Source organism: Linderina pennispora, assembly GCF_002104995.1.
Source record: "Linderina pennispora strain ATCC 12442 chromosome Unknown DL89scaffold_14, whole genome shotgun sequence".
NCBI classification, from domain to species: domain Eukaryota; kingdom Fungi; phylum Kickxellomycota; class Kickxellomycetes; order Kickxellales; family Kickxellaceae; genus Linderina; species Linderina pennispora.
The window spans coordinates 63,842-89,544 of record NW_024468262.1 but is presented as its reverse complement, the minus strand read 5'-3'; the positions used below and the strand labels follow the sequence as shown (position 1 = coordinate 89,544).

The 25,703-nt window shown below is 57.5% G+C and overlaps 11 protein-coding genes across 11 annotated transcripts; 5 read left to right on the top strand and 6 right to left on the bottom strand.

The window, feature by feature from the left end:
• Nucleotides 1-248: 248 nt before the first annotated feature.
• DL89DRAFT_305231 (uncharacterized protein) lies at nucleotides 249-1,991 on the bottom strand (the record flags this gene model as incomplete). The annotated part of the gene is made up of 1 exon (XM_040890887.1): nucleotides 249-1,991. One exon carries the CDS (start codon nucleotides 1,989-1,991, stop codon nucleotides 249-251), a length of 1,743 nt encoding a protein of 580 aa, XP_040740684.1.
• A 464-nt stretch (nucleotides 1,992-2,455) lies between these two features.
• On the top strand, nucleotides 2,456-4,195 carry DL89DRAFT_215288 (integrin alpha N-terminal domain-containing protein; the record flags this gene model as incomplete). Its single annotated transcript, XM_040884283.1, has 1 exon — nucleotides 2,456-4,195. A coding segment is annotated over one exon (1,740 nt), but the record flags the coding sequence as incomplete, so codon positions are not given.
• A 301-nt stretch (nucleotides 4,196-4,496) lies between these two features.
• DL89DRAFT_218884 (uncharacterized protein) lies at nucleotides 4,497-4,914 on the bottom strand (the record flags this gene model as incomplete). The annotated part of the gene is made up of 3 exons (XM_040884360.1): nucleotides 4,497-4,622; nucleotides 4,711-4,794; nucleotides 4,879-4,914. Coding segments are annotated over 3 exons (246 nt in total), but the record flags the coding sequence as incomplete, so codon positions are not given.
• An 848-nt stretch (nucleotides 4,915-5,762) lies between these two features.
• Nucleotides 5,763-8,274, top strand: DL89DRAFT_58969 (uncharacterized protein). Its single transcript, XM_040891843.1, has one exon. The coding sequence runs from the start codon at nucleotides 5,944-5,946 to the stop codon at nucleotides 8,131-8,133; it is 2,190 nt and encodes a 729-aa protein (XP_040740681.1). The 5' UTR covers nucleotides 5,763-5,943; the 3' UTR covers nucleotides 8,134-8,274.
• A 1,466-nt stretch (nucleotides 8,275-9,740) lies between these two features.
• DL89DRAFT_305225 (NAD(P)-binding protein) lies at nucleotides 9,741-12,925 on the bottom strand (the record flags this gene model as incomplete). Its single annotated transcript, XM_040890886.1, is given in 5 exon segments — nucleotides 9,741-10,100; nucleotides 10,120-10,725; nucleotides 10,760-10,930; nucleotides 10,950-11,255; nucleotides 11,332-12,925. The coding sequence occupies 5 exon segments, from the start codon at nucleotides 12,490-12,492 to the stop codon at nucleotides 9,741-9,743; spliced, it is 2,604 nt and encodes an 867-aa protein (XP_040740680.1). The 5' UTR covers nucleotides 12,493-12,925.
• Nucleotides 12,926-13,945: 1,020 nt separating this feature from the next.
• Nucleotides 13,946-15,383, top strand: DL89DRAFT_58902 (uncharacterized protein). Its single transcript, XM_040891842.1, has one exon. The coding sequence runs from the start codon at nucleotides 14,119-14,121 to the stop codon at nucleotides 15,325-15,327; it is 1,209 nt and encodes a 402-aa protein (XP_040740679.1). The 5' UTR covers nucleotides 13,946-14,118; the 3' UTR covers nucleotides 15,328-15,383.
• Nucleotides 15,384-15,798: 415 nt separating this feature from the next.
• Nucleotides 15,799-17,979, bottom strand: DL89DRAFT_211223 (uncharacterized protein; the record flags this gene model as incomplete). Its single annotated transcript, XM_040884200.1, has 5 exons — nucleotides 15,799-16,209; nucleotides 16,270-16,343; nucleotides 16,677-17,253; nucleotides 17,407-17,754; nucleotides 17,833-17,979. Coding segments are annotated over 5 exons (1,557 nt in total), but the record flags the coding sequence as incomplete, so codon positions are not given.
• Nucleotides 17,980-18,477: 498 nt separating this feature from the next.
• On the top strand, nucleotides 18,478-20,052 carry DL89DRAFT_269761 (uncharacterized protein). The gene is made up of 3 exons (XM_040888421.1): nucleotides 18,478-18,917; nucleotides 18,943-19,668; nucleotides 19,728-20,052. The coding sequence occupies exons 1-3, from the start codon at nucleotides 18,570-18,572 to the stop codon at nucleotides 19,830-19,832; spliced, it is 1,179 nt and encodes a 392-aa protein (XP_040740677.1). The 5' UTR covers nucleotides 18,478-18,569; the 3' UTR covers nucleotides 19,833-20,052.
• Nucleotides 20,053-20,187: 135 nt separating this feature from the next.
• DL89DRAFT_269760 (cysteine proteinase) lies at nucleotides 20,188-21,757 on the bottom strand. Its single transcript, XM_040888420.1, has 5 exons — nucleotides 21,352-21,757; nucleotides 21,146-21,294; nucleotides 21,035-21,116; nucleotides 20,835-21,000; nucleotides 20,188-20,748 (listed from the first exon to the last, which is right to left on the bottom strand). Exons 1-5 carry the CDS (start codon nucleotides 21,639-21,641, stop codon nucleotides 20,410-20,412), a joined length of 1,026 nt encoding a protein of 341 aa, XP_040740676.1. The 5' UTR covers nucleotides 21,642-21,757; the 3' UTR covers nucleotides 20,188-20,409.
• Nucleotides 21,758-21,909: 152 nt separating this feature from the next.
• Nucleotides 21,910-23,371, top strand: DL89DRAFT_58866 (uncharacterized protein). The gene is made up of 2 exons (XM_040891841.1): nucleotides 21,910-21,995; nucleotides 22,081-23,371. The coding sequence occupies exons 1-2, from the start codon at nucleotides 21,975-21,977 to the stop codon at nucleotides 23,134-23,136; spliced, it is 1,077 nt and encodes a 358-aa protein (XP_040740675.1). The 5' UTR covers nucleotides 21,910-21,974; the 3' UTR covers nucleotides 23,137-23,371.
• On the bottom strand, nucleotides 23,135-25,303 carry DL89DRAFT_324686 (AOX-domain-containing protein). Its single transcript, XM_040891476.1, has 4 exons — nucleotides 24,712-25,303; nucleotides 23,662-24,053; nucleotides 23,509-23,630; nucleotides 23,135-23,467 (listed from the first exon to the last, which is right to left on the bottom strand). The coding sequence occupies exons 1-4, from the start codon at nucleotides 25,038-25,040 to the stop codon at nucleotides 23,204-23,206; spliced, it is 1,107 nt and encodes a 368-aa protein (XP_040740674.1). The 5' UTR covers nucleotides 25,041-25,303; the 3' UTR covers nucleotides 23,135-23,203.
• Between the last annotated feature and the right edge of the window lie 400 nt (nucleotides 25,304-25,703).

Sequence of the window (25,703 nt, the reverse complement as noted above, 5' to 3'; positions counted from 1 at the left end):
TGATGCAGCATCGGTATTCAGCACCCACGTCTCTCTGCCACTTTTCCTCTATAAACTCACAGCCAATCTCTGGCAACAGATCGCAGCTTCTCAGTCGGAGGCGGATAAGACACAAGTCCGTGATCGCAAGAGCCGATCGAGAGTTTGCACGTGATAGGACATAGAAGCACAATGCACTAAGGTTGCTTTGCAGAGGAATCGGCTGGATGCCAGCAACTACGCACGTGCAAGAAAGCATGAGCAAACATTTATTCGTTGACAACGCGGTACTCCAGGTGCTGCAAGTGCCGGACGCTGGGCGGCGCATCGTGCTTGTCCTCGATGGTCTCCTGGATGCATTTCTGCATCACATGCACATAGTCGCGTTGGGTGCGGAGCCTGATAATCCCAGGTGTGCGCGCCACCAGCCACGAAGTCTTGGTCAATGTGCGCTCAGCACGACCTGGCGATAGGTCGTAGATGTAGATGGTGAGCTGCTCGAGCGACTTGCTGATGACGTCGTGCTTGACGATTGCGTGCTTGGTGGAGCGGCTGGCAACCAGGTCCTTCGCCTTGTTGCTGGCAGTGTAGACCATCAGGGTGAGGAAGCGCAGTTTCGGCATGGCCATGAGCACGCTTGGCATGTCGGAGAACTTGAAGCGCAGGTCGAGGGTCAGGCTTTGCAGCTGCGGCAGCGAGCCGTGGTGGGGCAGCGATATGTGCATTGCAGACTCAACTACAATCCGCAGCTCCTTCAGAGACCTGTGGTGCTTCAGCATGTCCTTGGCCAGCCAGGCTTCGAGCTTGTCATGGTAGTTGTCGTTGAGCAGCGGCGGCACATCGATACTGCAAGTGATCAGAGGCTGGAAGTTGGCCCAGTTGATGCTGAAGATCCGGTTCGGGCAGCGCAGGAGCCTGAGGTGCTTGATTTGCGAGCGCGGGAAGTTCTCCAGAAACTGCGCAATGTCGTACGGATACGCGATGATAGCCAGAAATTCAAGCTTGGGGAACAGCGGGTAGATGCCCTTGGCTACCTCGTTGTCAGGCCCGGGGCTGGCAAACCGCTTCGTCGCCTTCTTTGCCTCCTTTGTGCTCGCGCCGCTCAGCATCCGCAGGTGGGCATTGGTGAATTTGAGCTTCAGGATACGCAGCGAACAAAAGTCGACGGGCTCGGAGTCGTTGCCGGAGCCCGCGAATGGCCCCCAGATATCGGTAGGCGCAACTGGCCCGATCTCCAGCGAGATCAGTGAGCTGGCAATGGCCCTCGGCATGCGTAATGCTGACTTGCTGTTTGCGCTGTACAGCGTCAGATGGGTCAGGTTTTGGGCGAACATCTGGATGCCCAGCGCGATGGGCAGGCGAGACAGCAAAATCACGTCGCGGAGGGTGTCTTTTTTCGCCGTAACCAGGTCATCGATCGGATACAACCCGTAGCTATCCTTGTTGTTGATCAAGGCGCGGATCCGCTCCAGCGCCGGCAGACTATTGATCAAACAGCTATTGATTACAGTGATAGTTTCGTCCTGCACATCGACCTCCTTCTCCGTCAGCAGCCTTCTGTCGCTGAGCGGGTGGTGGAAAAACAGAGTCGTGATACTGGGCCACTCGTACTGCGCAAACTCTGTGATCTCGAGCTCGATCAGAAAGTCCTCGGGGTGTGTGTGCCGGTTGGAAAACAGAACCAGGTACTTTGTCTGCGGCGCACGGCCGCTGAATAATGTCAGCTCAATGTTGCTTTTGATCATGATCGAGCGGCCCGATGACTTGGAGAGCTTTGAGGGGCTGGGTGATGATGAGCCGTCGCCGACCACTACTACGGCAGCCTCGTAGAATATCGGCAAGCCGCGAAAGCGCCAGCTGCGGCAGGTGTGCATGACCGGCAGAAGGTCAAGTTGGCCGATGGGGATGCCGGCGTAGGTGTGCAAGTCGTTGTCGCGCACGCCCTGCCAGTACAGGTACTCGCAAATGCGGTCCACGACACGGTACGGAAGCAGAGAAAAATCCGGTACCATTTATTGTTAGGAATAGAGTAGAGGAGTTGGACAAGGGATGAAGGGGGCGAGGGCAGGGCGAGTAGCAGGCGCGCTGTTCCTTTCTTTCGAGGCTCGTATGTTTCAGAGCGGGACCATGGCGACCAGTGAAGAAACAGGCTCTAGAATCCAGGTGGAATAATGCAGCATTGAGCCTGCAAAAAATAGGCTCAGATGGCCATATGGTCCAGGATGCGGGGACAGATGCGGAAAAAAAGCACGAAAAAGCATGGAAAGCATATGCCAAGCCTTGACAAAAAAGACTGCAACTTTCCTGTACTTGTTTCATTTTTCTATAATTTAATACCATGGTTTTGCTCCGGCGATGGGCCCAATTCAGCGCTCTGCTGGCATTACTCCACAGCACACACGGTCTGGCTGCACGCAAGTTCCGGTTCAAGCTTGACCAGCTGTATGAGGTCAGAGTTGGGCTTGACAGCGTGCGCGGGACACCAGCAGCGTTTGGCGATTTCAACAATGACGGGCACACCGACCTGTTTGTGATTAGCAGCGACCAGAAGACAGTCGAGACATGGGTGTGGGACAACAGCAACAAGGAGTTCAGCCATCTGGCAGCGGCCGACATCACCACAGCACACACCATCACCAATGTGGTGCCGGGCGACTTTGACATGGACGGCCGCCTGGACCTGCTGGTGCAGGGGCAGCAGACGTCAAACGGCGAGACCTTTATGAGTGTGTATTTGGGCGATGGCGCCAAGTTCAACGACGCCGTGGATCTGCCAAGCGCGACCGAGGCACTGCCATTTGCATTCGACTATAACGGTGACGGCCGCGTGGACTTCCTGGGACGGTCGTGGGACCAGCGCACAAATGCAACGGGCCCGCAAACATGGGTGTGGCAGAACACGCAGAAGCCCGGCACGGAAATGTATGATTTGACGGCCTTTGTGCCTGGCGATGGCACGCAGGAGATGTGCCAGCCAGCAAGCCCGCACTCGAGCGCGTTCGTGGACCTGGACGGCGACTGCTTGGCGGATCTGTTTATTGTATGTGCTGGCAACGAGGAGTACCAGATCTGGACCAACTCGGCCGCAGGCTTCGTGTACTCGCAGACCGGCAAGCTGCCAACCAACGCCGGGCCCGTGAGCTTTGCCGATATCAACGCCGACGGCAGCCTCGACTTGGTGATCCCAATTCCGGGCAAAAGCCAGATCTACGTGCTGTTCAATACGCAGCGCCCGCTGTGCGTGGGTGAGCGCAAGAGTGGCGAGTGCCGCAAGTACCACGGCATCTGCGAGGCCGACCCGCAGTTCTCGTTTTCGCTCAGCGACGCCAAGGTCATCGATATCGACAAGCTTTGGCCCGGTGAAGTGCTGCTGAAAGACATGGAGAAATTTGATGGCCAGGCGCCGCCGGCGGTGAAGATCGCCGACTTCAACCTGGACGGGTTCCCGGACATGGCGGTGGTGACGTCGAGCAGCAAGAAATCAACGCACGTGCGTATGCTCAAGTCGATCAAATGCACCGACTGCACAGCGCCGCGCGACGAGCGCTCGTTTGTGGTAGTCACGGCTGGCGTGCAGGTGCTGGAGGGGCTGGGGAGGCCACAGGACATTGCGTTTTTCGACATTGACGAGAGCGGCACCGTGGACATGCTGGTGGCTCTGGTGGATGCGAGCGGCAGCAAGCGCATTACCGCCATATACAACAACTTCTTCACCGACGCCTTCTTCATCAAGGCTGTGGTGTGTCCGGCTGACCAGCACACGCGCTCGCATGCAGGCATTCTGCCGGGGGCGTCATTCAAGTATTTGCTGGTGAGCGATTCAGGCAAAAAGCACGTCGCGCAGTCGCCGCAGGTGCCGCAGACGGCGTACCGGGCGCTGTCGACGCCGTACTCGATGATTGGTCTGGGCCGCACCAACAACTACATCGAGGACTTTTCTGTCGGCTCGACCGCGCAGCTGGGCACCAGGGCTAGGTCGTTCGAGGGCCTGATCCCGAACTCGCAGGTTGTGGTGTTTCCCTACAACACCACCAGCGACTGGCGCCTGGAGCTGTACATGAACCGCTCCGAGTCAACCCCGTATATTCTGGCCACGCTCCTGTCGTCGATGGCTCTGCTGGGCATCGCCGTCTTTGCCCTCAACACCATGGAGCGCCGTGCCGACCAGCGCGAAAAGCAGCGCGCTCTGCACTCGATCAACTTTGACGCGTTGTGAGACCAAGAGATGGTATTTTTTTTTCGAAACGTCGGCTAGAGAGAGGGTAGAAAAAAGGCTGAGGTTACAAATACTGGGAGATAAAGTGCGAAATGGTTTACTCCTTTGTGCGGTATTGGAGCCCCGATGGCTGCGACACGCGGCGCTCAAACGACGGACGGCCAGGCGGGTGCTCGCCGAGGCCCAGCGGGTGGTGGTGCTCGGCCGGCGGCGACAGTCCGGAAGGGCTCAGCAGCGGGTTGGGCTGCGACGTGTTGATGGCCGGGATCGTCACTGTGGCGGACGGCGACATCCCCATGGGCGGCGGACCCGTCATCGTCGGGTGGTGCGGGATCGACTCGGGCGATGGGTGCTTCTCGCCCACCGTCTGCTCTGTCTTGCCAGCCTTGGACAGCGCGTAGTCTCCGCTGTCAAAGTATTTGCGCTCCTACATTAAACCCCCTCTTTTTCTTTTGAGCAGTACGCCATATAGCCTCCACCACACATCTGCTTTAGGTCTATCTTCCCGGCCTTACCTTTACACGCTGCGTGAGCACGTTCTTGTTCGTCGGCAGCCGTCCATACTTGCGGAGCTGGGCCTTCTCCTCGTCCGTCAGCTTCTAACAGAGCCCAGAATACATTAGTACAACGTCAGCACCCGCTTTACCCATCACTTGTCCAATGTCAATTGTCTGTCTACTTACGCTGAAATCGATTTTCTGCGCCTTCGCCGGAAGCATTATGAACAGTAGCTTTAATGTCTGAATCGATAGAGTCGAAAGAAAGGAAAGTAGGAGTTGCAGAGAGGACGTGCTGGAAAATTTAGAGAAAGGAAGTGGTGGAATTATTTTAAACTGCCTGCTGCCCAAGCGTGAGGCAGGGGGATCAGGGCTCACCTGCTCTTTTTCCGAGAATCGCACGTGACCCAACTTGATCCGAGCGCTGCCCGTTTCTTGATCATTCAGTAAACAGTGTAGAAACCGACTTGGCGCAGCGACTTGCTGGTCGCTGCCGTTCTCTCCTCTGCACTCTTCAGTTCTTTACTGTACCATACACCGCTCCGACGAGGACTCTGCCCGAAACACCATCTGCATCAGCCCAGCCTCGGTCAGGATGGTCCAGCAAACAGCAGCGCCGGCCGACTCACTTTCAGAGCTGATACATGTCTTGCAGCCGTCGTCCTTGGACGCCCTCTGCTCGCTGTACGCTAGCAGCCCCGACGCGCGCGGCTACCTGCGTCTCCTGCCGCCCGCATACCTGACAGCAGCGTCATTTATTTCGCAAACCAGTTTGACTCGGGACCCCAGGAGTGCCTCCGGCCGGCTCATTTTCCAGCATGCGCTTCCCACAGCTCTCGCAGAGACAATGGCCATAGAACCTTTGCATGCAGATGTCCTGAGGGAAATTGTGCTGGCCAGGTGGCTACCTGATACGGAAATATCCGCCCTCAGCAATGCTGTCGTGCAGAAGCTGAAAAGTCTAGTGCACGGCAATCCCGCGGCCATAGACAGCGTAAGTATCAAAAACCGCGAAGCCGGCCTAGGTAGTTTAGGGTGTCTGTACTCACTCAGTTCATGGTCACTTTTGTATAGTGCACTCGCCTGCTGCTGGCCACCAGCTCAGCCCAGCCAAAGGGGATTAGTGATCTGGTCGATGCCATTGTTGCTCGGACGCTCGAGTCCACCGAGGCTACTCACGAGAGAACTGTGCCGCTGCTCTGCCTGCTGGCTGAGCTGCTTGGAAAATACCCTGACGATTCTCTGGCCGCAATGACCGCGAATCCCGCTCTGCGCCGCTTCAACCGCCATATCATCAAACTGCTGAGTGCCCCGTCGCCCTCGGTCACTGCACCTGCGCTTCATATCCTGACACAGATACTGCTGCATTCGTATGGCACAACACCCTCGCCACTGACGATTATCGCAGAGAGCCTTGGTCCCAAGCTGTTTGACGACTCGCACATTGACCGCACGCTGGTTCTGGTGGCAGACCTGTGCCTAAACTGCAAGGGTGCTGAGAACTCGCTTACTGTCGATGAGGATCTGCGGGTTCTTGGTGCTATTGCAGGCTTGGTGAGGGTGGTTGTTGTGAGCAATGCCGCTGAGCGGTTCTTCCAGTCGGCTAGACTGGCTGGGGCGCTCGAGCACGTGGCACTGCTGGCTAGACTCGACCGCCGCTACATGTTCCCGCTGCTACACATAGTAAACCCGATTCTCGCTGCTCCTGCTGGCGCTGGCTCGCCACTAGTCAACGGTCTGACGATGCCGCAGCCACCTAGCGATGACGAGCCAAAGAGTACCACCACAGTCGCTGTGGTCGCCGATATATTTGACATCATTCTGTCGGGCATTGAGGACGCTGCATACACGGTGCCGCAATCGTCTAGCATGGCAGCGTTGGAGGGCGTTCCATGGCCGCGTGTAGCTGGTGACGAACGCGGTTGTGGGTGGTTTGTCAACTGTGACCAAGAGTCACGCTCTTTGGTGGCTGGGTTTATCGTTGCTGTGCTAAGCAACCACCAGCTGAAGGAGTTTGAGCTGTGGTCCAAGGATCTGGTACAGGTCGCAAGCCAGGCAGTTGGTATGTTGCTGCCGCTGGCTGCTTCAGGCGAGCCACTCGACCCATTCGCCATTCAACGCTCGCCTAGTACCAACGGTTCAGAGAAATTGTTGGCAGAGTTCGCCGATACGCCATCCCGGGTTGACAAGGCCAGCGTCAGGTACCAGTACTCGATTCTGGTTTATTATTGGGCCATTCAGCCTGTCATTGACATGGTTGACCAGGTAGCCAAGGGAAACCTGGTGTTTGCCGATGCCTGGATGAGCTGGCTGGCTGCATCGGGTGTCCAGCTGTGGGCGCGGAGTGCTCAAGGGTCAAGCTCGGCGATGTTTCGGGATATCCAGGAGATATTTATGCGTGCACGGTCGACCACTACCGACTCGATACCTGCACATGTAGCCACTCCTTCCACATCACCACATCCGTCAAAGTCACCCACACCCAGCGGCACTGCACCCATCCGTGCCGATGCTGCAATCGACATTACTGAGATGCGCGCCGCTAACGGTCCTCAGGAGGCTGAGGATATGGAAGTGTGCGAGCCAGAGGACAATGGAGACAGCGATTCGCTTTTGCGCATGGTTTTGCTGCGACAGTGGGCGCGGGCAACCGAGTGTGAGCTGGCGCTGAGTACTCTTCAAAGCGCACAGCTCGCGCATGCCCAGCTGTTACCATTGCACCGCACGATCCGGCATCTGCAGAGCCAAGTGATGCCCACTCAAGGTGGAGCGAGTGTTCTGTCGCAAAGCATTTCTATGCTGAACCAGATGCAGCAAGGCCACGCAACGCAAATAGCCAGTACCAAACTGGCATTCGAGCAGCAGCTACACCAGGTGAGCGAGGATCTGCAGGATGCCGAAGAAGAAGTTACCGAGCTGCGCTACGACCTGGATTTAAAGCACCAGGAGAACCAGCGACTTTTCCATGAGCTCAACGCCAAACAGCAAAGCATCGACGAGCTGGTCAACGACCAGCAGGCGCTGCAGCGCAGGCTGGCTGAAATGCAAAGCTCCTTTGCCAAATCACAGGCGGACTGCAACGAGTGGAAGCAGGAGTGTATCAAGACTCGCGAGACTCTCGATAGCAGCGAGCGGGTCGGCATTGAGACCCGCCAGCAGATTTTGCAAATGACCGAGGCGCAACAGGAGATGCAGCGCATGTTTGACGGGAAGCAGCAGGCATGGGAAGACAGGACGCAGGGTATGACTGAGAATATCGGCAAGTTGGAGACTACCCTCGATGAGTCCATACGCAGAGTACGTGAGTTGGAGGCAGCCATAGAGAAAGAGCGCGCTGAGAACGCGGAGCTTTTGAGGAAGACAGAGGTGATGGATCAGAAACTTGTAGAGTATGCACGGGTCTCTGAGAACTTCCAGAATGTGACAAGACTCCCTCACTAGCAAGTGACATAAAACGAATGCTAAGCCGTTTACAAACCACATATCTTCTCAACTTCACACACAAATCCATATTAGTACATTTACATTGGCTGTCCATGGATCTACCCAATCTTGCCGATGGCCATATAATGAGGCGCATCATCCGCATCATCTACCCCACCTTAGTGACAGAAGGGTGTCATGGGATGGGGAGTGCTGGGAGCTAGCAGCCCCGGTCACTGTATGCAAGAAATGGTACTCGTGGGTCCGACCCGCACTCTACGACGTGCTCCTGCTGGAATTTCACCCAGGTGGTGATTTCGATGTTGTCGGCCATGGCTCCGGCAGGTTGATATCCCACAAAAATACTATTGGTTGCAACGGCGCGATGCAGAGTACAAAGCGTATAGTTGTCGAGAACAGTGGCCTGGCTCCGTTGACACCCCTACTTACAGCTATGAATGGGATCTGGCTGAAGCAGGATGTATGGACTGGAGTCTGTGAGCGTAGGTTTGTTGAATCGATAGATAGTATCTTGGGTTGGGCAGCGGGCACTGATTTTCCTTTGGAATTTGTCCAGTATATTGGCAGGTGTCTGGCCTGTCTGATCATGAAGACCACCCACCACTGGTTGGCGGCTCTTCTACAGTAGATGCAGCTACCCACCTTCTAGTCTCCCGCATTGAACAATTACCAGCTTGGCCATGCCTGCAGGGGCTGTTGGTGCTGTCAATTCGCTCCCTGAGTTCTCTGCGACCCAGCTCCAATCTCATCATGTACGCGATATCATAGCGAGCGGCTTGTGGATCGAGTTTACCTCACAGGGTCCCACTAGCTGTGTTGCTAGATCTGACAGTTTCCAGAAGCTGAAATTAATGGTCTCTAGATGGTTTTACCGGAGGCCTGTCTGTGCATGACAAAAATCCTGGTCTGGTGTCTCCACAGCTGAGCTAGCTCCAGGCTTTCCAGTTGTGCGGAGTATATACCGATTTCTATGATCTTTTCAAGTATTCGCCGCTGGTTTATGGCGCCATCTATGACTCTCGCGCAGCTGCTCCTGAATATCTGAGACCAGTGCCGCTTGTGTTAATCTATCAATATATGTATATAGACATAAGCCCATCCTGAACACTGGGAATGATGACTTCAAACAGCATGGTATGCAAATCACAATGCTCAGGTAGAAAGCATGACTTTCGCAATATACACCGCATCCTTTTTGGTAAATCTAAATGATGTTCATCATCTCTATATGTATCCCTGAGCAGCAAAATGTTAGAGGATTATGTGCTTTGTAGTTTAGTGAAGAGGGGACTGAAACGCTTGAAGAGAGATATATTTAGAAGGTATGAAAGAGTGTGCAAAAGTACTAAGCAGAAAAATAGTAGAAAGAGAAGCAAGAGAAGCAAGAGTCCTATCCAGGGCCGGATGGTGTGGCTAATATGGAGGAAAAATAGAGAATAATGAGTAAAACTAGCTAATTCTGAATATCAGGTACTGTGAAAGAGTACATCACAGTAAATACCAAGCATGCTGCATGGATGGCACTTTGAATCGTGCTTAGAGCAAATCACGTCCTTGGGGAAACATGAAATAGAAATGGATTAAACTAAAAAAGGCTTCTTCTTTTACAGCTTGGACTGCTTAGCAATAGTAACCGGCACCGAGAACTCAGCGGCAGCATTGCTGATGGCGACAACATCGCGCTCGACCACACGGACCTGGAACAGCACCTTCTTCGGGTCCTTATCCGCCCAGACGCTAGTCTCGAGGGTCTCGCCAGGAATAACCGGAGCGGAGAACCTGGCCTTGACGTTCTTCAGCTTTGACGCGTCGACGCCAGCCAATTCGACGACATGGCGCGCGGCATGGCCAAAGGTGCACAGGCCGTGGAGAATCGGGGTCTTGAAGCCGCCGAGCTTGGACATCTCGGCGTCAATATGCAAGGGGTTGTAGTCGCCCGACAGACGGTAAATGGCAGCCTGCTCCTCGGAGGTCTTCTGCGACAGCTGGGCGTCGGGGGCGCGTGCCTGGCTTGGTGTTGGCGGCCAAGGCGGCCTGGGGCCGCTCAGGACCCTTGACGGGCTCGAAGCCGGGCTTCTTGGAGAAGCCGCCGATGCCGCGGATGAACGAGGTGGACTCGGAGATGGCCAGGACGTTGTTGCGCTTGTCCTTCATGGTCAGGCGTGCGGTGCAGGTCAGGCCCTTGCCCTTGTCCTGGATATCGACCAGCTGCGACGTGCACACAAGACGGCCCTCGGTGGGCAGGGGGTTGAAAACCTCAATGTACTGCTCGCCGTGCAGAAGCATCATCGGGTTGAACTCAGGCAAAAACTCGGTGATGTCCAGGCGGGTGAAGAAGGCCGGGATCACAGCGTAGGTCGGGAAGGTCTGGAAGTTGTCGGCATGCTCGTACACCAGCGGCAGGTCGGTGCGCTTGGCGCCGATGCCCAGGGCGTACAGAATCACGTCGCGCTTGGTGTAGTCAAAGTTCTCGGGCTTGCCAATAGCGGAATAGGCAGCCTCGAGATCAACTGAGCCCTCCTCCTCGGTGTTGGAGGCATTCTCCAGTAGTTCGGCGGAGCTCTGGCGGGTGTTGGCCACATGGTGGGCCTTGCCGTCGTCAAAGTTGACAATCTTCTTCCACTTGCCTGGCAATAGCCTCAGGGGTGATCGGCTTGGTCAGCGGGAAGCCGACACCACCGGAGCGCTGGCGGCGGATCTCAGAAATCCAGCACGAGCCAACCTGGAACAATTTGCCGGTAGCCTCGGTGTCCTTGTGCGCCAGGAAGCCGACCAGGGGAGCGACGTATTCGGGCTTGAAGCATCTCGACGACCTCGGCGGGCATGATGGTGGCGGTCATAGCAGTGCCGGCGTTGGGAGCGACGGCGTTGGCGCGGATGCCGTACTTGGCGCCCTCAATGGCCAGAGTGTTGGTGAAGCCCTGGATGCCAGCCTTGGCCGCAGAGTAGTTGGTCTGGCCGAAGTTGCCGAAGATGCCCACCGATGAGTTGGTGTTGATGATGGAGCCGGACTTTTGCTTGACCATGTATGGCCATGCGGCCTTGGTGACCTTGTAGGTGCCGCGCAGATGCACGCGGTACACCAGGTCCCAGTCCTGCGGGGTTGCGTTGACGAACGCCTTGTCGCGCAGAATGCCGGCGTTGTTGACCAGAATGTCGATCCGCCCGAAACGCCTCAATGGCCGTGGCCACCACCTTGTCGCCATCCTCCACCGAGTCGTAGTTGGCGACAGCCTCGCCGCCAGCGCTCTTGATGTCGGCCACGACCAGATCGGCCGCACGGACCTTGTTGCCGTTCTGCTCGACGAAGCCCAGATCGTTGACCACGACCTTGGCGCCAAAATGGGCGAACATTTTGGCGTACGCGCGGCCCAGACCATTGCCAGCGCCGGTGACCACGGCGACCTGGCCGTCGTAGCGCAGCTCATCGCCCTTGGCGTTGGCAGCCAGGCCCTTGGCGATCTCCAGCTTGCCCAGCCAGTCGTTGTCCTTCATGGAGCTCGGGTAGTAGACCGGCGAGTTGTCGAAATCGTCGATCTCCTGGAACCGCTGCTTGACGGCCGCCGGGGTGAACGACTGGTCAGCCTTGAACACCACGCCCTCGGTGGCCTGCCAGCGGTGCGCGGTGATCTTACCGGCGCCAATCTCATACAGACCGCCTGACTGCTTGGTAGTCTCGTGGGTCAGGAAGCCGACCAAAGGCGCAATAAACTCGGGCTTCAGCGCCTCCAAGATCTCCTGCGGCATCACCGTCGCAGTCATGCGCGAGGCCGCCAGCGGGGCAATGGTATTGCTGGTGATATTGTACTTGTGGCCCTCGTATGCCAGCGAATTGCTGAACCCAACAAGTGCCTGCTTGGCCGCCGAGTAGTTGGCCTGGCCAAAGTTGCCGTAGATGCCGGCCGCCGACGAGGTCATGATCAGACGGCCAAACTTTTGCTTGCGCAGAATCGGCCACGCAGCCTTGGTGATCGCATACGAGCCGTGCAGGTGGACGTTGAAGACGTCGTCCCAGTCCTTGTCCGTCATGGCCTTGAAGGACCTGTCGCGCAGAATGCCCGCGTTGCAGATGATCACGTCGATGCGGCCGAATGCCGACATAGCCGTCTCGACGATCTTGTGGCCGTCAAGGACGTTGTTGTAGTCAGCCACTGCTGTGCCACCTGCCTGCTTGATCTCCTCCACCACAAGGTCTGCTGCCGACGCCGAGTTGCCCTCGCCCTTGAGTCCGGCTCCCAGGTCGTTGACCACGACCTTGGCGCCGCGCGCTGCAAAGAACAGCGAGTAGGCCTTGCCGAGGCCGCCGCCGGCACCGGTGACGACGACAACGCGGTTATCAAAACGAAGCTCAGGCATGTTTGTGTGATAAAGTTACAAAAAAGAATAGGGGAAAAAGTTAGTGTTTAGCGTGGGAGGAGGCAGTTGAAGAAGAAAGCGGCGAGCAGGGAGGCTGGCCCGCTTGCTTTTATACTGCCCAGGGGAGAAAAGAATAAAATTGGCAGCCTCGCTTTCAACACCGACCCTCTTGCTTGAGCACGAGGCAGCGGCGCTTCAAGCCCGTGCAGACCCGGAGCATTCATGTGCCGATGGTGCCGCATTAGGAGCAGTCACGTGTAGCGGCCGCCCATCCACTGCCGAATTATTCACAAGACCGTGCATGGCCCAAATCTGCTCAGTGCGGAGAATTAGCGTGTCTCCGGAGCACTGTACTGGGCCAGCCGGGGATTCTCTGCGCGCTATGCTCCGATAATGGTCGCCATCTCCGCAAGCAGTCCCGTCTCAGCACTGCGCCTTATCTCCTCCAGAGGTGGTCTAAGATGCCAGCTTCCCAGCCGAGTAAAGTTGCGCTTGGGCCTTCCTCCGAGCGTCCGTGAGGTTCGCTTTTTTCTGACAGAGTGAGCAAGGAAACGAATAGCACAGGGAAAAGAAAAGTCACAGATCATCCGCCTGTGCAACTATTTCGCAGGCCTGGCCATTGACATGTGCTCTACGCCATATTTCAACATTCAGATTGTCCTCAGGAAGACATGCGTCAGACAGGTAGGATTATATCTTCTGTTGACTTTTTATTTCGGCTGGCAGAAATTGGGCTGTGCTGTGGCTCACACGAGAGTCCCGAGAGGCCTCTTCTACCCTACTTGTGTGAGCCTTGGCGCCCGCCAACGACGGCACCGCGCGCCTGGGCCGGATGACGCTGACACGGCCGTCATCGCACACCATGGCGGCCATGGGCAGATACGGATGCATGGCGACAGCATCGACGACGTACGTGATCGCGGAACCCAGCCAGGCTCTTCATATACACATCGGACGACGCAAATGCGCCCTGCGTCGTGACAACGCCAATGTTGGAGCCGCGCTGGTTCCACAGCTTGACCGTGGCATCGGACGCAGTCAGCGTGACTGGCGCCGCATCGTGCACCAGCATGTGATGCGAGCTGGCGGTTCGGGTGCGTCGCGCGCAGCGTAAACACCGACTCGCGGTGTCGCAGGTCCCAGTACGACACGTCGCCGTTCTCGCCCGCCGACACCACATGCATCTGATCGGCACGCAGAGTCACTGATCGCACTGCATGCGGCGCGTGCTCGCGCCAGTTGGCTACGCTGCCTTGCCGCGCCGGTGCTCGCCGGTCCATCACACGCACGACACCGTCGGCATTGCCCACTGCGAACAGGTTGCCCAGCCCGTGGTCGTGACTGAGGACACGTGACGCCGCCCACCGGCGAAATCTGCACCTCCTCGATGCACAGCTCCGTGGCCACGTCCCACACCCGCACCTCGCGCGTCGCTCCGCCAGCCAGCAGCACCGCTGCGCGCTGGCTCCACGCAGTGACCAGTCCGCTGCCCGGCCGCTTCCCCTGCCCGGCCTCCAGCGGCAGCTCAATTGACGCCCATGGCACCGCACGGAAAGCCGTCAGCAGCCGCGGCCGCGGGAACTCGGGCGCCGGTCCGCCGCTCGCCGGTGGGACAAAGTCCGGCGCATGCGACGAGAACACACGCACCGTTCCATCGTCGGTGCCCACCACCAGCCGCGCCTGCGCCAGCGGGTTGATCAGGTGCAGGCTGCGCATGTCGCCTCCCACAGCGTACCGGCCCACCAGCGCACTCTGCTCCCAGTCGTACACCGACACGTCCCCGTTGCGGCTCGCCACCACCACATGCGGCTCGACTGGGTGCATCAGCGCTGCCGACGCGGAGCCGCACGAACCGCCGCCCACCGCCGCTACGTCCGTCCACTTGGCGTACGCGGCATTGTTGGCCATCAGTCGCGCGTCAGCCTCCATGCGCGAGATCCTCCGCGACTTCTCCACCGACTCCACCAGCGCCTGGCTGCCCTGCACCCGCCCCGCAACGGTCGCAAACAGCGAGATGTCAAACTCGGTGAAATGTGCGCCCGCCCAGTCCACCAGCGTCGACTCGCATATGCTGCTGACGCAGCTCCTGCCGCCCCCACTCGAGCCACGCCCGCTCGATTCCTACCATGCGTCGAGCCGCCTCCACGCGCTCACCATCCGTCAGTCCTGCGAACCGGTCACGCACTACTCCTGCTGCCTCGCCCGGTGGGCTGCCCAGCGCCCCATGCATTGTGTACCGGTGCCGGCATTGCCCGCCCCGCCCACGCGCTGACTGCCGTGGGCTGCCGACTGCCGCCGCCTCCGCTGCTGCATCTGGTGCATCTGCTGTGTCTGCGGCTCGCGTCGGGGCGGCTTGCCCAGCAAAGCATCCCCACGCTGCTGTTGCCCGTGAGGAACCCCAACCCCGGCGCCTGCCCACCTGCCACACGCGCCAGCTCCGCCTGGTGCAGCGCCCGGTCGATCACTGTCCTCGTTCTCCAGGAACTGCTGCGAGTGCACATAGCACTGCATCAGTGTATCGCACACCTGCTGGGCCGCCAGCGCCACGTCCGGGTGGGCATCGGCGCTCAACCCCAGCAGCGCCTTGTACAGCTTGACCAGCAGATCCATCGAGATCGCCTCGCCGTCGCCTGCGCTGCCCCCCGCCGCCCGCCGGTCCAGCACCCGCACCTCCTCGCCCATTACACGCCCCACCGCCGCTACCGCCTGTGGCATGTACGACGCAAACACCGCGCTGCCCACCACGTTGACCACCTCCCGCCGCACCATCGGGCTGCCGTCCCCCGCCGCATGCAGCAGCGCCTGCGTACGTCTGCCGCTCCACCTTGCGGATGATCGTCAGCACCCCTGGATCATCGCCCAGATGCGCCAGATCGCTCAGCAGCGTGTTCATCGCATACAGCGCCGACGCCCGCACCAGCGGCGACCGGTGGCATGCCATCTGGATCAGCAGGTCCTGTGCGTCCTTCGAGTCCACGTTCTCGTCCTCCACGCTGGCTGCCAGCAGCTCCTCAAACGATGGTACGCTGCCATGAGCCGAGTCGCTGCCCTCCACCCCGTTGCCCATTGCTGCCCGTCCGCTGCTCCTGTGCCTGCGCCTGCTGCTGCCGCGTTGCTGCAATCACGCACAGCCGGTACGTCATCGCCATCCACTTGGCATCTGAATGACTTTTCCACAGCTCCGCCAGGCTCAGCAAAATCCACGCCCGCAGCTGCGCCCGCTCCTCGGTGCCGTTGTCCGGCTGCTGCAGATAAACGAGATAAAAGTCCAGCAGCCGCTTCGTGGAAGCACGCCTTTTGCGACTCCTCGTGATCGCGGCACAGGATCGTCAGCGTAAAAGCGCTCGCTGCCGACACTGTATCGCACAGCCGCACCTTGTCGCTGACCGGCGCACACTGCATCTGGATGTTGTTGGCCAGATACGACACAAAGTACGTGAACGAGTTGTTCTTGAGCAGCTCCGGGTGCAGTGCGTGGTCCACCGCCGACAGCCGCGCCCACACCAGAATCAGAATCTCGCGGATCTCTGTCGTTGTCGACGCCAGCAGCTTTGAGATGTACGGGAAAATCCCTACCGCCATCGACAGGTTCACCGCCCACGGTCCCAGGTTCATAAACCGGTACAGCAGGATCAGCGACCGCAGCCGGTACTGCTGGCTTAGCAGCACCTGCAGCACCGCCGGCAGCTCGTCCGGCGCCTCCAGCCCCGGCGGCGGCTGCATCGTCAGCGACTTGGGAATGCTGTCTGGATCCTGGTCCCCCAGGAACTGCGACACCACCGTCGCCGCGTGCTGCAACCACACCTCAAACGCATGCAGCTGGTTGCTGAAATACGACGACGAGATGTATCCTGTGCCCTCGCTGCCATCATACAGATGGCCCTCCTCGTCGTCATCGTCATCGTTGTCACTCGAGCTCTCGCTGCTCGACCCCTCGTCGCCACTGTCGATCGTGCCACCAGTGCCAATTCGGCTGCCATGCCGCCATGTCATCGACCGGAACCCCCCGGCAATATCAAGCTTGGGCTGCTGCAGCGTCGGCATCGCTGCCGCTGCCGCCACCCGCGGTCCGGCCCTCCCATGGTGCTGGCCCTGCACGCCGCGTCTGCTGGCTGCTGCTGCTGCCGCCGCCCGTGCATTGCGCGCTTCACGCTCCTTAGCCTTCTGCTGCAGCTTCTCTTCACGCCGCTTCCGCCGCTTCTCCTCCTTGATCAGCCGCGGCAGCTGCTGCAGACACATGTCAATCTCCAGGTCAAGGCTCGCCCACAGCGGGTGCTTGTGCGTCGGCGGCAGCTCCGGACTGCAATACGGATGCACCCCGTAGTACCGCATAATATGGTCCGCTAGAATGTAGTTGCGGAACAGGGTTGATAGCATCATGTCCTGCCGGAACAGCCGGCTGAAAAGCTCCCGCGGCACCGTCGTCCATGCGATCGTGTCTGTGATCGATGTCAGAATCCAGTTCAGCTCCCCCAGCGGCGTCCGCCGGTCCTGCACTGACCCCGGCAGCTGCTCGCACATCTCCACCGTGATGTTTTTCGCTTGCGGGTTGCATGTGACCCAGAACCGCATCGCCACACGCACCGGCGTCGTCAGGCACGATGTGAACAGGTCTGCTGGTAGCACTGGGTTCGTCGGCAGCAGCTCACTGCTCCGTGTCGCTGCAAAGTGGATGTCGTCGCGGTATATCTGCGGCAGCAAGGCCAAACTGATCAGCGCCGGGTTGACTGGTGCCGCCTGTTGCTGCGGGTGCTGCCCCGCCTGTCGCCCACCCGGTCCCAGCTGCGACGCAATCGCCGCTGCAACCGCTGTTGTCTGTGCTGCCAGCTCTTCCGCTGACATCCGCCCCTCGGGCAGCACGAACCCGACATCCTGCGCCATGCGCCGGATCCGCTTAATCTCGCCCTCGCGCACCCTAGCACCCTTCTGGAACGCTGCCACCACGCTCATCGCATGCGAGCAGTCCCAGATATACGCCCCTGGCGTCCCCACCCATGCCATCAGATCCGCCGCTGACACCGGAATGTACTGCGTGAACTGCCGGTTGAACACCCAGATGTCGCCGCTGCCCGTCGGTCGCGGCACCCCGTGTCCGTTGTAGTAAAACATGATTCGCCCGTCCTTGGACCCGCGCCGGAACTGCACACAGTACTTTTTCAGGTCCTCGATGGCACAGTCCGGCAGCGCCTTGTACCGCGCGTGCCGCTGGATCGTTTCAAACTGCCGCTGCAGGTTTTCCATGATCTGCTTCATTGGTGTCCGCTCGCGTGCTGGATTCCGCTGCCCTGCGGTCCCGCTTGCTATCTGCAGCGCCATCTCTTCGCTCGTTGGCGCCTGCACTGGTGCGTTCGGGTCCACCCACGCCTCCAGCACCGAGCTCTTTGCCGGCTTCACCAGGTCTGGCGGGTCCGTGCCAAGATTCAGACACGTCACCAGCAGCGCGCTGACTGTCCGCAACCGCTCCTGCGGCCGCCAGTTGCCCAGTTGCATGTTGCCCAGCGCCAACGAGCGCGGGTGCGTGTGAAAGTCCTTGCGCGACTCCATCACCGCCTGGTTGACTCCGTGTGCCGGGTCCACCCGAGTCGTGATTTCAACCCGCGCCCCTGTTGCCGTTGTTGTTGCCAGATCGCCGTTGTGGGTGATTTCCATTGTGGCAATTCCCTCTTCGACATCTGCCGTTTGAGCCCTGCTCCCTGCGCCCACTGCAACGCCGTTCATTGTAGCTGTTTGTAGAATGAAATATAAAGTGTGTGTAATGTGTAATGTGTAATGTATGTGTGCGGGAGAGTATACGCTAGCGAATAGTGGAGACAGAGGAAAAAGAAAAAGAGGGTACTCGGGCGCATATAGCACAGGCGCTGCCCTTCAAAAATTTTTCTGGCGTCCCCCACTCCACAGAAGAATAAACGGCCGCATCAGGCTCTTCCAAGCAGCAAAGTATGAAACACTCACCAATAGCCGCAGCCGCCATTTCCACTCCCTGCTGACGTTTCCAACTCAACCCCTATTCGCAAGTGCTGCTTTTCACTCCATTTCGACACCCCTGTTGTAATTTTCTGTTCCTGAGTACCGTGACCATGTCAGACGACGACTTCATGTACGACGAAGACGACAACTATGAGTTTGAGTACGACGAAGACGAGGGCGATGACCAGGACGTCGGCGTCGAGAACAAGTACTACAACGCCAAAGCCATGCGCGACGAATTCGAGGTTGCCCTGCAAGAGTTCCAGGCTGTGATTTCCGAGGAAGACCCGGCCGGCGACTGGGGGTTCCGCGCAACCAAGCAAATAATCAAGCTCTATCTGGCGCGCAAGGACTACGCAAATGTCCTTGAGTACTACAGCCGCATGCTGGACTTTGTGCGCAAGTCGATTGTGACGCGCAACTACGCCGAGAAGAGCATCAACAATATGCTCGAGCGCGTGTCGACGGGCACGGACCCCGGAGTTCACGATGCAGTTTTACCAGAGGACGCTGGGCGTGCTGAAGGAGGCCAAGAACGACCGGCTGTGGCTGCGCACCAGCCTGCGCCTGGCAAAGCTCCTGCTGGACCAGAAGAACTACAAGGCGCTGCGCGAACAGCTGGGGGCGCTGCGTAGCGAGTGCGTGGATGCGGCCGGCGCAATAATCCTGGAGCGCGGCACCCAGCTGCTGGAAATCAACGCAATGTACCTGAGCATGTACGCGGATCTGGACGAACCAAAGAAGCTGAAGGACATCTACACCGAATGTGTGGGCATCAAATCTGCCATCTCCCATCCGCGCGTGCTAGGCCTGATTCGCGAGTGCGGCGGCAAGATGTTCATGAGCGAGCAGAACTGGGAAGGTGCAAGGTCGGACTTTTTCGAGTCCTTCAAGAACTACGACGAGGCAGGCAGCCCGCAGCGCATCCAAGTGCTCAAGTATCTGGTGCTGGCATCTATGCTGTCCGAGAGCGAGATCAACCCGTTTGCGTCGCCTGAGACCAAGTCGTACCGCGACGACCCGTCCATCTCGGCCATGACCAACCTGGTCACCGCCTATGAGCAGCAGGATCTGGAAACCTTTGAGCGCATCTTGCGCCAGAACCCACGCGATATTGAAAACGACACCTTCATCAAAAACTACATTGGCGACCTGCGCCGCACCGTGCGCATGCAGGCCCTGCAGACCGCCGTTGCGCCCTATACCCGCGTGCGCATTGACCGCCTGGCTAGGCGCCTGAACATCGACATGCCAGGTGGTCGAGGAAGCTGCTGATTGCTCTGATTCTCGACAAGCGCCTGATGGCAAAGATTGACCAGGAGAACGCAATATTGATTCTGGAGCAGCAGTCAGCCGATTCGTCGCAGTACTGAGTCGCTCAACAAGTGGGCCACAAACATCGAGTCGCTCCTACAGTCCTCGATCTCCATTCTGAGTTGAACATGGTGACGAAATATATCTGTAACAACCCCTCGCCATTTCTTTGAACAGCGAAAGGTTGTGTCTGGAGTAGGCATTCCGTATACTTGGACCAGTGTTCACCCTCCCACCCACACAGCGTCATTTATACGACCCAAATGTAGCATTAAAGACAGCTATGTTCATCCTCAGCCTCTCATTTTACCATCTCGACAATTCTGGGCTTTGACGCCCTTTCCTTTTCACTTTGCCCGCCCTACACACCGCTTCACACATGCATTTACACTTGTATATGTTGTCATCTATCCCCCACGATGTAAAATACTTTAAATTAACAATCAAGATATAAGCTTCATGGTCGCAATTTCATAGACCATTTTTTCGCGCAAAAATCCGCAGCGCTTCTGGGAAAAAACTAAATGCGCATCCCGCGACACATACTCGGCGAATGCCGACGTAAACACGCCGCAGTCGTATCCGTTGCCCTGCGTCGGGATATCAGTGGCACACACCGTAGCCCACCCGGTCTCGTCAAATCGGTTTTTTGAGCTTATCCTCAGATTCCTGACGCAAGTAATTCAGCAGCACATCCCGACGCCTGTAATCGCCGCTCAGCATCGAGTCGTAGTAGGTAATGCACTTGCTGCGGAAGTCAATCACCATGCACACCCAGTGGCGGTTGTCGATATTTACCGGCACAACCACCATGTCCTTTTCAAACAGATTAATGCGCCGTGTCCACCGCCTCACGCGGGCATATCCACTGCCGTCCAGCATATTGAAGAAAAATGAGCTGAACGCATGTACCTTGGGTAGCTTTGGATTACTTCCAGACCGCTTGTTAATCAGCAGCATGTAGAAATTGATGACCTTCGTCGTTCAGCCATTCTCCGCTGTCCAGCGTGCTTATGTCGTGGGCCGTCATGGGCTGCTGGTCCATCTCGATACTAAAATACGGGCCCCGCGCCTCTTTGATTACATTGGGAAGCATCCTTGGGTAGCGTAAAGATCCCCTCCAGCCGCCTCTCCTCCAGTTTCCTGTCCAGCTCAGTGGCCTCTGCCAGTGATTCATCGTAGGCCGGTGTCTTCGCCTCCTCTTTTGGCTGCTCCAGGCCCAGGCCTCTTTTGATATCCAGCGTCAGCTTTGGTAAGCCACGATATCTCGCTCGGGTATGGTGCAGTTCGCTGCCTCTCCCTACTTGCGCTTGCCTCTCGCCTGCGCGCTCTTCTCTGACCCGCTGCTTGGTAGGCTGATTATCGATGGCACCTGTGACACTGGAGCTCTTCCGCGATTGCGAATCAGACTTCTCTGCTGACCATGGGCAGCTCCACTGGCGACCACTGCAAGCTGAACGATCCCTGCGACGAAGGCGTAATCCAGCCGCCGCTATCAAACCCAGGCGTGCCCGTGTACTCCTTTATCAGCGCCCTGTTTTTCACGCGCATCGTCCGTGGCATCATCTTGCTTCCCACCAGCGGCCTGCGTTTCCTAATGCCCGTGGTGTCGTTTGCAACTCCAGTAGCCGGTGTCGCGGTCCCCCATTGTTGGTGCGGCTAGCTGTGTGGAACGGCCACTGCGAGGACTGTGCCGGTGACTTGGTATATGCCTGGGGCCGCTCGAACAGCGGACTCAGCCAGTTTTGCACAAACATTAGTGGTGCCCTCACTAGTGAGAAGGCAGACGGCATCTGCAGTTCGCCAGGGTGTTCACTGCCACTCCGGCCGTCCTTGCGCACAGAGGTGGTTGGGAAATCGCCGGGCATTCCAGCCCTCAGACTCTGCCGTGTGCGAAGTCTTCCTCCTTTTGGCGGTCATGCGTCTACAAAATAATCTGTGTGCAATGAAACACAAATGAAGAGTAAGTAGCAGCCGAGAAGGGGCTGTTGAAAGCAAGGCTGGTATGCTGAAAGGACGCTTGAGAGTTTAAAGCGCTGATGATGAAGCTAATTGCGGATTTGATCTGCAAATCGATACTTCGATGTCCATCTGAATTAATTTTTTTCACGGCCAGCATTTGAGACCGCGCCGGCGCACTGGGCTCCTCTTTCTCCTCTCTATTCCCGCTCGACTATACCCTTACGCTTCTTTGTTTCATCATGGAGTCCCAGCTTGACGAGGTGCGTTGCAAGAGACACACCACAGACCGATCGCAGGCAGATACCCCTGAATGCTGACTAATACAGGCCCTTTTTTATTCTGTAGCTCATTCAGTTCCTGACGAACCCGCGGCCCGATGTGCGCCAGGTGGCATCGACCTACATTGTCGGATTCACACACCCGACCTCGGACTACTTTGATCTGGTAGTGGCTCGTGCGGACAAGCTCGTGCGGCCGCTGCTAGTGATGTGCCACGACAACCCGGTTGTCGCGCACGACGCGATCCGGTCTCTGGTGAACATGACGACGAAGCCCTCGGTGTGCGGCTACTTTGACGATGAGGACTCGCTGTCGATGATTGTCCGTTTGATCACGAACCCATCGATGGTGATCGCTGACCTGTGCTGCATGCTGCTGTCTAACCTGACAAAGGTGGACCGGATCTGCCGCCGCCTCAGCACCCTGATGGTTGGCGAGACCCCCGGACTCTGCAGCTCGCCAATGGCTATGGACCAGCTGACGGACGTGTTTGTCAAGGGCATGGACCACAAGTTCAACAAGGACGCAAACTTTGGGTTCCTGGCCAGCGTGTTCTCCGACATGACCACGTACCCGTTCGGCCGCAAGTACTTTTTGGAGCGCACGTCGTACGACGGCAAGCTGCCAATCACCAAGATCATGGTGTTCAACGAGTATCCCGACGTTATTCGCCGTGGTGGCGTTGACTCGACCATGAAGAACGTGTGCTTTGAGAAGGACAAGCACAAGGAGATCCTGGATCCCAACGAGACCAACATGTTACCGTACATTCTGCTGCCGCTGTGTGGCCCCGAGGAGATTGATATGGACGACATGGAAAAGTTCCCCGATGAGCTGCAGCTGCTTGATGATGACAAGAAGCGCGAGCCCGACTCCAAGCTGCGTGCAACACTGCTTGAGGCCATCAATCTGCTCTGCACCACCCACTTTGGCCGCCAGACGCTGCGCGACAAGAACGCATACATTGTCCTTCGTGAGATGCACAAGGTCGAGACGGACGATGCTTGCATCGATCTCAACGACAGGGCTGTTCAGCTGCTGATGCGCGATGAGAGCAAGGAGACTATGGACGACAACCAGCAGTCAAACGCCATGGAGGATGACACGATCGAGGAGATCTAGGGCACATGTGGCTTTCCATTCGTGTATAAAAACTATTGAAGAATACGACATTTCCGACACACAGGATCTAGTAGCGAATAGGCGGCTGATCGCCGTTCTTTTCCAGGTCGTCAAACAGGCTCTCGCGCTTGGCAAGGATGCGGTCGCTGAAGTGGTGGTTCGTGTCTCTGTGCAGGGCCTCATCAGCGCGCACAGCCAGGACCACATCGCGCAGCCTGGCATCGGGCCTCAGGTTCCAGTACGCAATGGCGATCTCGGGTGCCTGCACGTTCTCGATCCGGCCCGCATCAATTTCGTTGATAAAGTGCGTGTACGAGGTGACGGCCTCCTCCTCCAGATATCCCACGACGCGGTGCGCAGTGCGGGGCTGACCATGTAGAGCAGAGAGAAGGCCGCAAAGAAGCCGGTCTGGACCGTGGCAATCAAGGCGCGCTCCCAGAGCACAGGCTTGCCGACCTCCATCCATGTCATCAGGTGCATGCGCTCGTTCTCGGCTTCATGCAGCAGGATGGCCAATCCACCCACCGTCGTGCCGCATGCCCTGCAGCGACTTGATGTGGCGAATCAAGGCACCAACCATGCCAGGCACAGCAGCGACGACCTCGAGCATGACCGAGCGGTGCAGGTACTTGTTGCGGAAGAAGATGTCGGTGGGCTTGCGTGCGCTCTTGACTACCCAGTGCGCAGCTCGGTCGGCCAGGTTTTCCGGTTTGCGGTGCTTCATGATGCCGACATCCAGGTGCTCCAGATCGCTGGTCGACCACTGCTGGCTCATGGTCTCGGCGCGGATGGGCTGCGGCTGCATGGGAATGCGCAGCTCGCGCGGCATATTGCTGACGAGGTCGTCTGACGGTGAAGGAGGAGGAGCTGGCTGGTTGGCCTGCTGGTCGCGCTTGATGATATTGGCAATAGGCCTCCTGGGCACGTAGTGTGGTCTTTATTCCAAATGATCGGTGCGAGATGTGCACTGGCGTAAAGCGACGGGTGCTGCGGCTGAATGTAGCAAGGTGCATTTCTGTACAATAGCGATGGGCGAGAGGGTGCTGCTGCTGAATGATGACCTTTTGCAACTGGACCGAGGCAAGAGGTTGAAGTCGATATTTATACACAAACTTCTCTCGTATCGGATGTTCTCGGATAATACTCCCACCTATTTTCACCCTACGCAAGAGGCTGAATATACTGCTCGTCTGGCTCTGTATTTCCGGGCGTTGGAAATTTCCTAGCTCGGGGAAAAAGGGCCACCTGACGACTCACATGTGGTTTACTTATCGCCGCAGTCTGCAGCCTGCCCGTACGGACCGGTGCGTGCGACGGAGAATTCCGGGGCAGTGCCATAGGAGAATACACATGCTGGGCAGGAAAAACGCATTTTTGACCCAGCGACCAAACCAAGCTTCATGTGCATATTCAGCGGAGAAGCGGTCTGATTCGCCTGGAAATGTGCGAGCGCTGGAAGATAATGCACACCCACATGCAAAACCAGTCACATCAGTAAATGTTGATTTTCTTTGTATTGCACTTCTACATTAAGATAAGCAAATATGTCGATAGCGAGATGTCTAGAATCTGGACTTGAACTGTGTCACGCACTGGTTCAGCATGGTGTAGCTATCACGTAGCTTGCCGGTCTGCACCAGTGGGTCGCTCTTAATCGACGCCACATGCTGCTGGAGGGCAGCACCGGCTGCGGCATACTGCTTCTTGTCCATCTTCGCCTTGATGTCTGTCAGGCCTGCAGTCGCGCTGTATTGCGACAACTCGGAGATCATGGTGCTGGTTTCGTGCGTGTCCGGATGGTAAATTCCTCCGAACTGGGTGAGAGCAGACTTGACCTTGTCGTCAAGTGCGAGCACAGAGGCGGCGAGAACCAAGAAAGAGGTAGTGGCAGCAGAAAGCTTCATTTCCAGCAAGGTGTTTATTGGCGCTAATGAAACTTGAAATGGGTGTAGTTGGTAGTGACTGGTGGGCCAAGAATAAGGTATGGGGGAATAAGAGGCTATATATGTGCTCAGGCAGTCTGACTATGTATACTGATATCCATTTCCAATAGTGGCCACCGACGCCAGCATTTGCGTATATGCCATTTATCAAGTAGGCTACGGCATATGTATCGGTTGACTTGTCAATGAACAGCATGGCATCGGGCGAGTCTAGCCATAGCTGTATGCCAGCCACCACGCAGTGTCTTCGAGACTGTTGCAAGGCGTGTTTCTGGAAAGTACTACACTCCTCAGGGACCAGCTACGTCATTGGCTAGCCCGCCATGCGGCTAAAAGGGCGGCGCAGGTCACGCTCACTGCTCTTGCCTCCATACCTTTTCTTCTCCGGTTCAGAAAACACTATTAGTATACCCCTTTTTCCACACAGCAATGGAGGTTGGACAGCAACACTTTGCTTTTCCTTTTAGCTTCAAACGCAAAATGCATGCAGACGAACAGCAGGGTGCCGCGCTGCAAACGCAAAGGCAGTTGGGCTGGACACGATCAGTGATCGGCTGCGGACACTTGATCTCATGGAACGCTACCACGGAGGCACCAAGCGGCTCGACAGCGAGGACGATGATG

Bases quoted from the DNA above. Each gene is read 5' to 3' on its own strand.
- DL89DRAFT_58969 (XM_040891843.1), top strand. From the start codon at position 5,944: ATGACCGCGAATCCCGCTCTGCGCCGCTTCAACCGCCATATCATCAAA.
- DL89DRAFT_58902 (XM_040891842.1), top strand. From the start codon at position 14,119: ATGCGACGAGAACACACGCACCGTTCCATCGTCGGTGCCCACCACCAG.
- DL89DRAFT_269761 (XM_040888421.1), top strand. From the start codon at position 18,570: ATGTCAGACGACGACTTCATGTACGACGAAGACGACAACTATGAGTTT. The intron at 18,918-18,942 runs GTGTCGACGGGC...CGGACCCCGGAG, and splicing joins TCAACAATATGCTCGAGCGC to TTCACGATGCAGTTTTACCA. The intron at 19,669-19,727 runs GTGCGCATTGAC...TGGTCGAGGAAG, and splicing joins CCGTTGCGCCCTATACCCGC to CTGCTGATTGCTCTGATTCT.
- DL89DRAFT_269760 (XM_040888420.1), bottom strand. From the start codon at position 21,641: ATGCCCGGCGATTTCCCAACCACCTCTGTGCGCAAGGACGGCCGGAGT. The intron at 21,117-21,145 runs GTGCCATCGATA...CCTACCAAGCAG, and splicing joins GAAGAGCTCCAGTGTCACAG to CGGGTCAGAGAAGAGCGCGC. The intron at 21,001-21,034 runs GTGGCTTACCAA...GGATATCAAAAG, and splicing joins CCATACCCGAGCGAGATATC to AGGCCTGGGCCTGGAGCAGC.
- DL89DRAFT_58866 (XM_040891841.1), top strand. From the start codon at position 21,975: ATGGAGTCCCAGCTTGACGAG. The intron at 21,996-22,080 runs GTGCGTTGCAAG...TTTATTCTGTAG, and splicing joins TGGAGTCCCAGCTTGACGAG to CTCATTCAGTTCCTGACGAA.
- DL89DRAFT_324686 (XM_040891476.1), bottom strand. From the start codon at position 25,040: ATGAAGCTTTCTGCTGCCACTACCTCTTTCTTGGTTCTCGCCGCCTCT. The intron at 24,054-24,711 runs GTCCAGATTCTA...CTACGTGCCCAG, and splicing joins CAGTGCGTGACACAGTTCAA to GAGGCCTATTGCCAATATCA. The intron at 23,468-23,508 runs GTCAGCCCCGCA...GGATATCTGGAG, and splicing joins CCTTCTCTCTGCTCTACATG to GAGGAGGCCGTCACCTCGTA.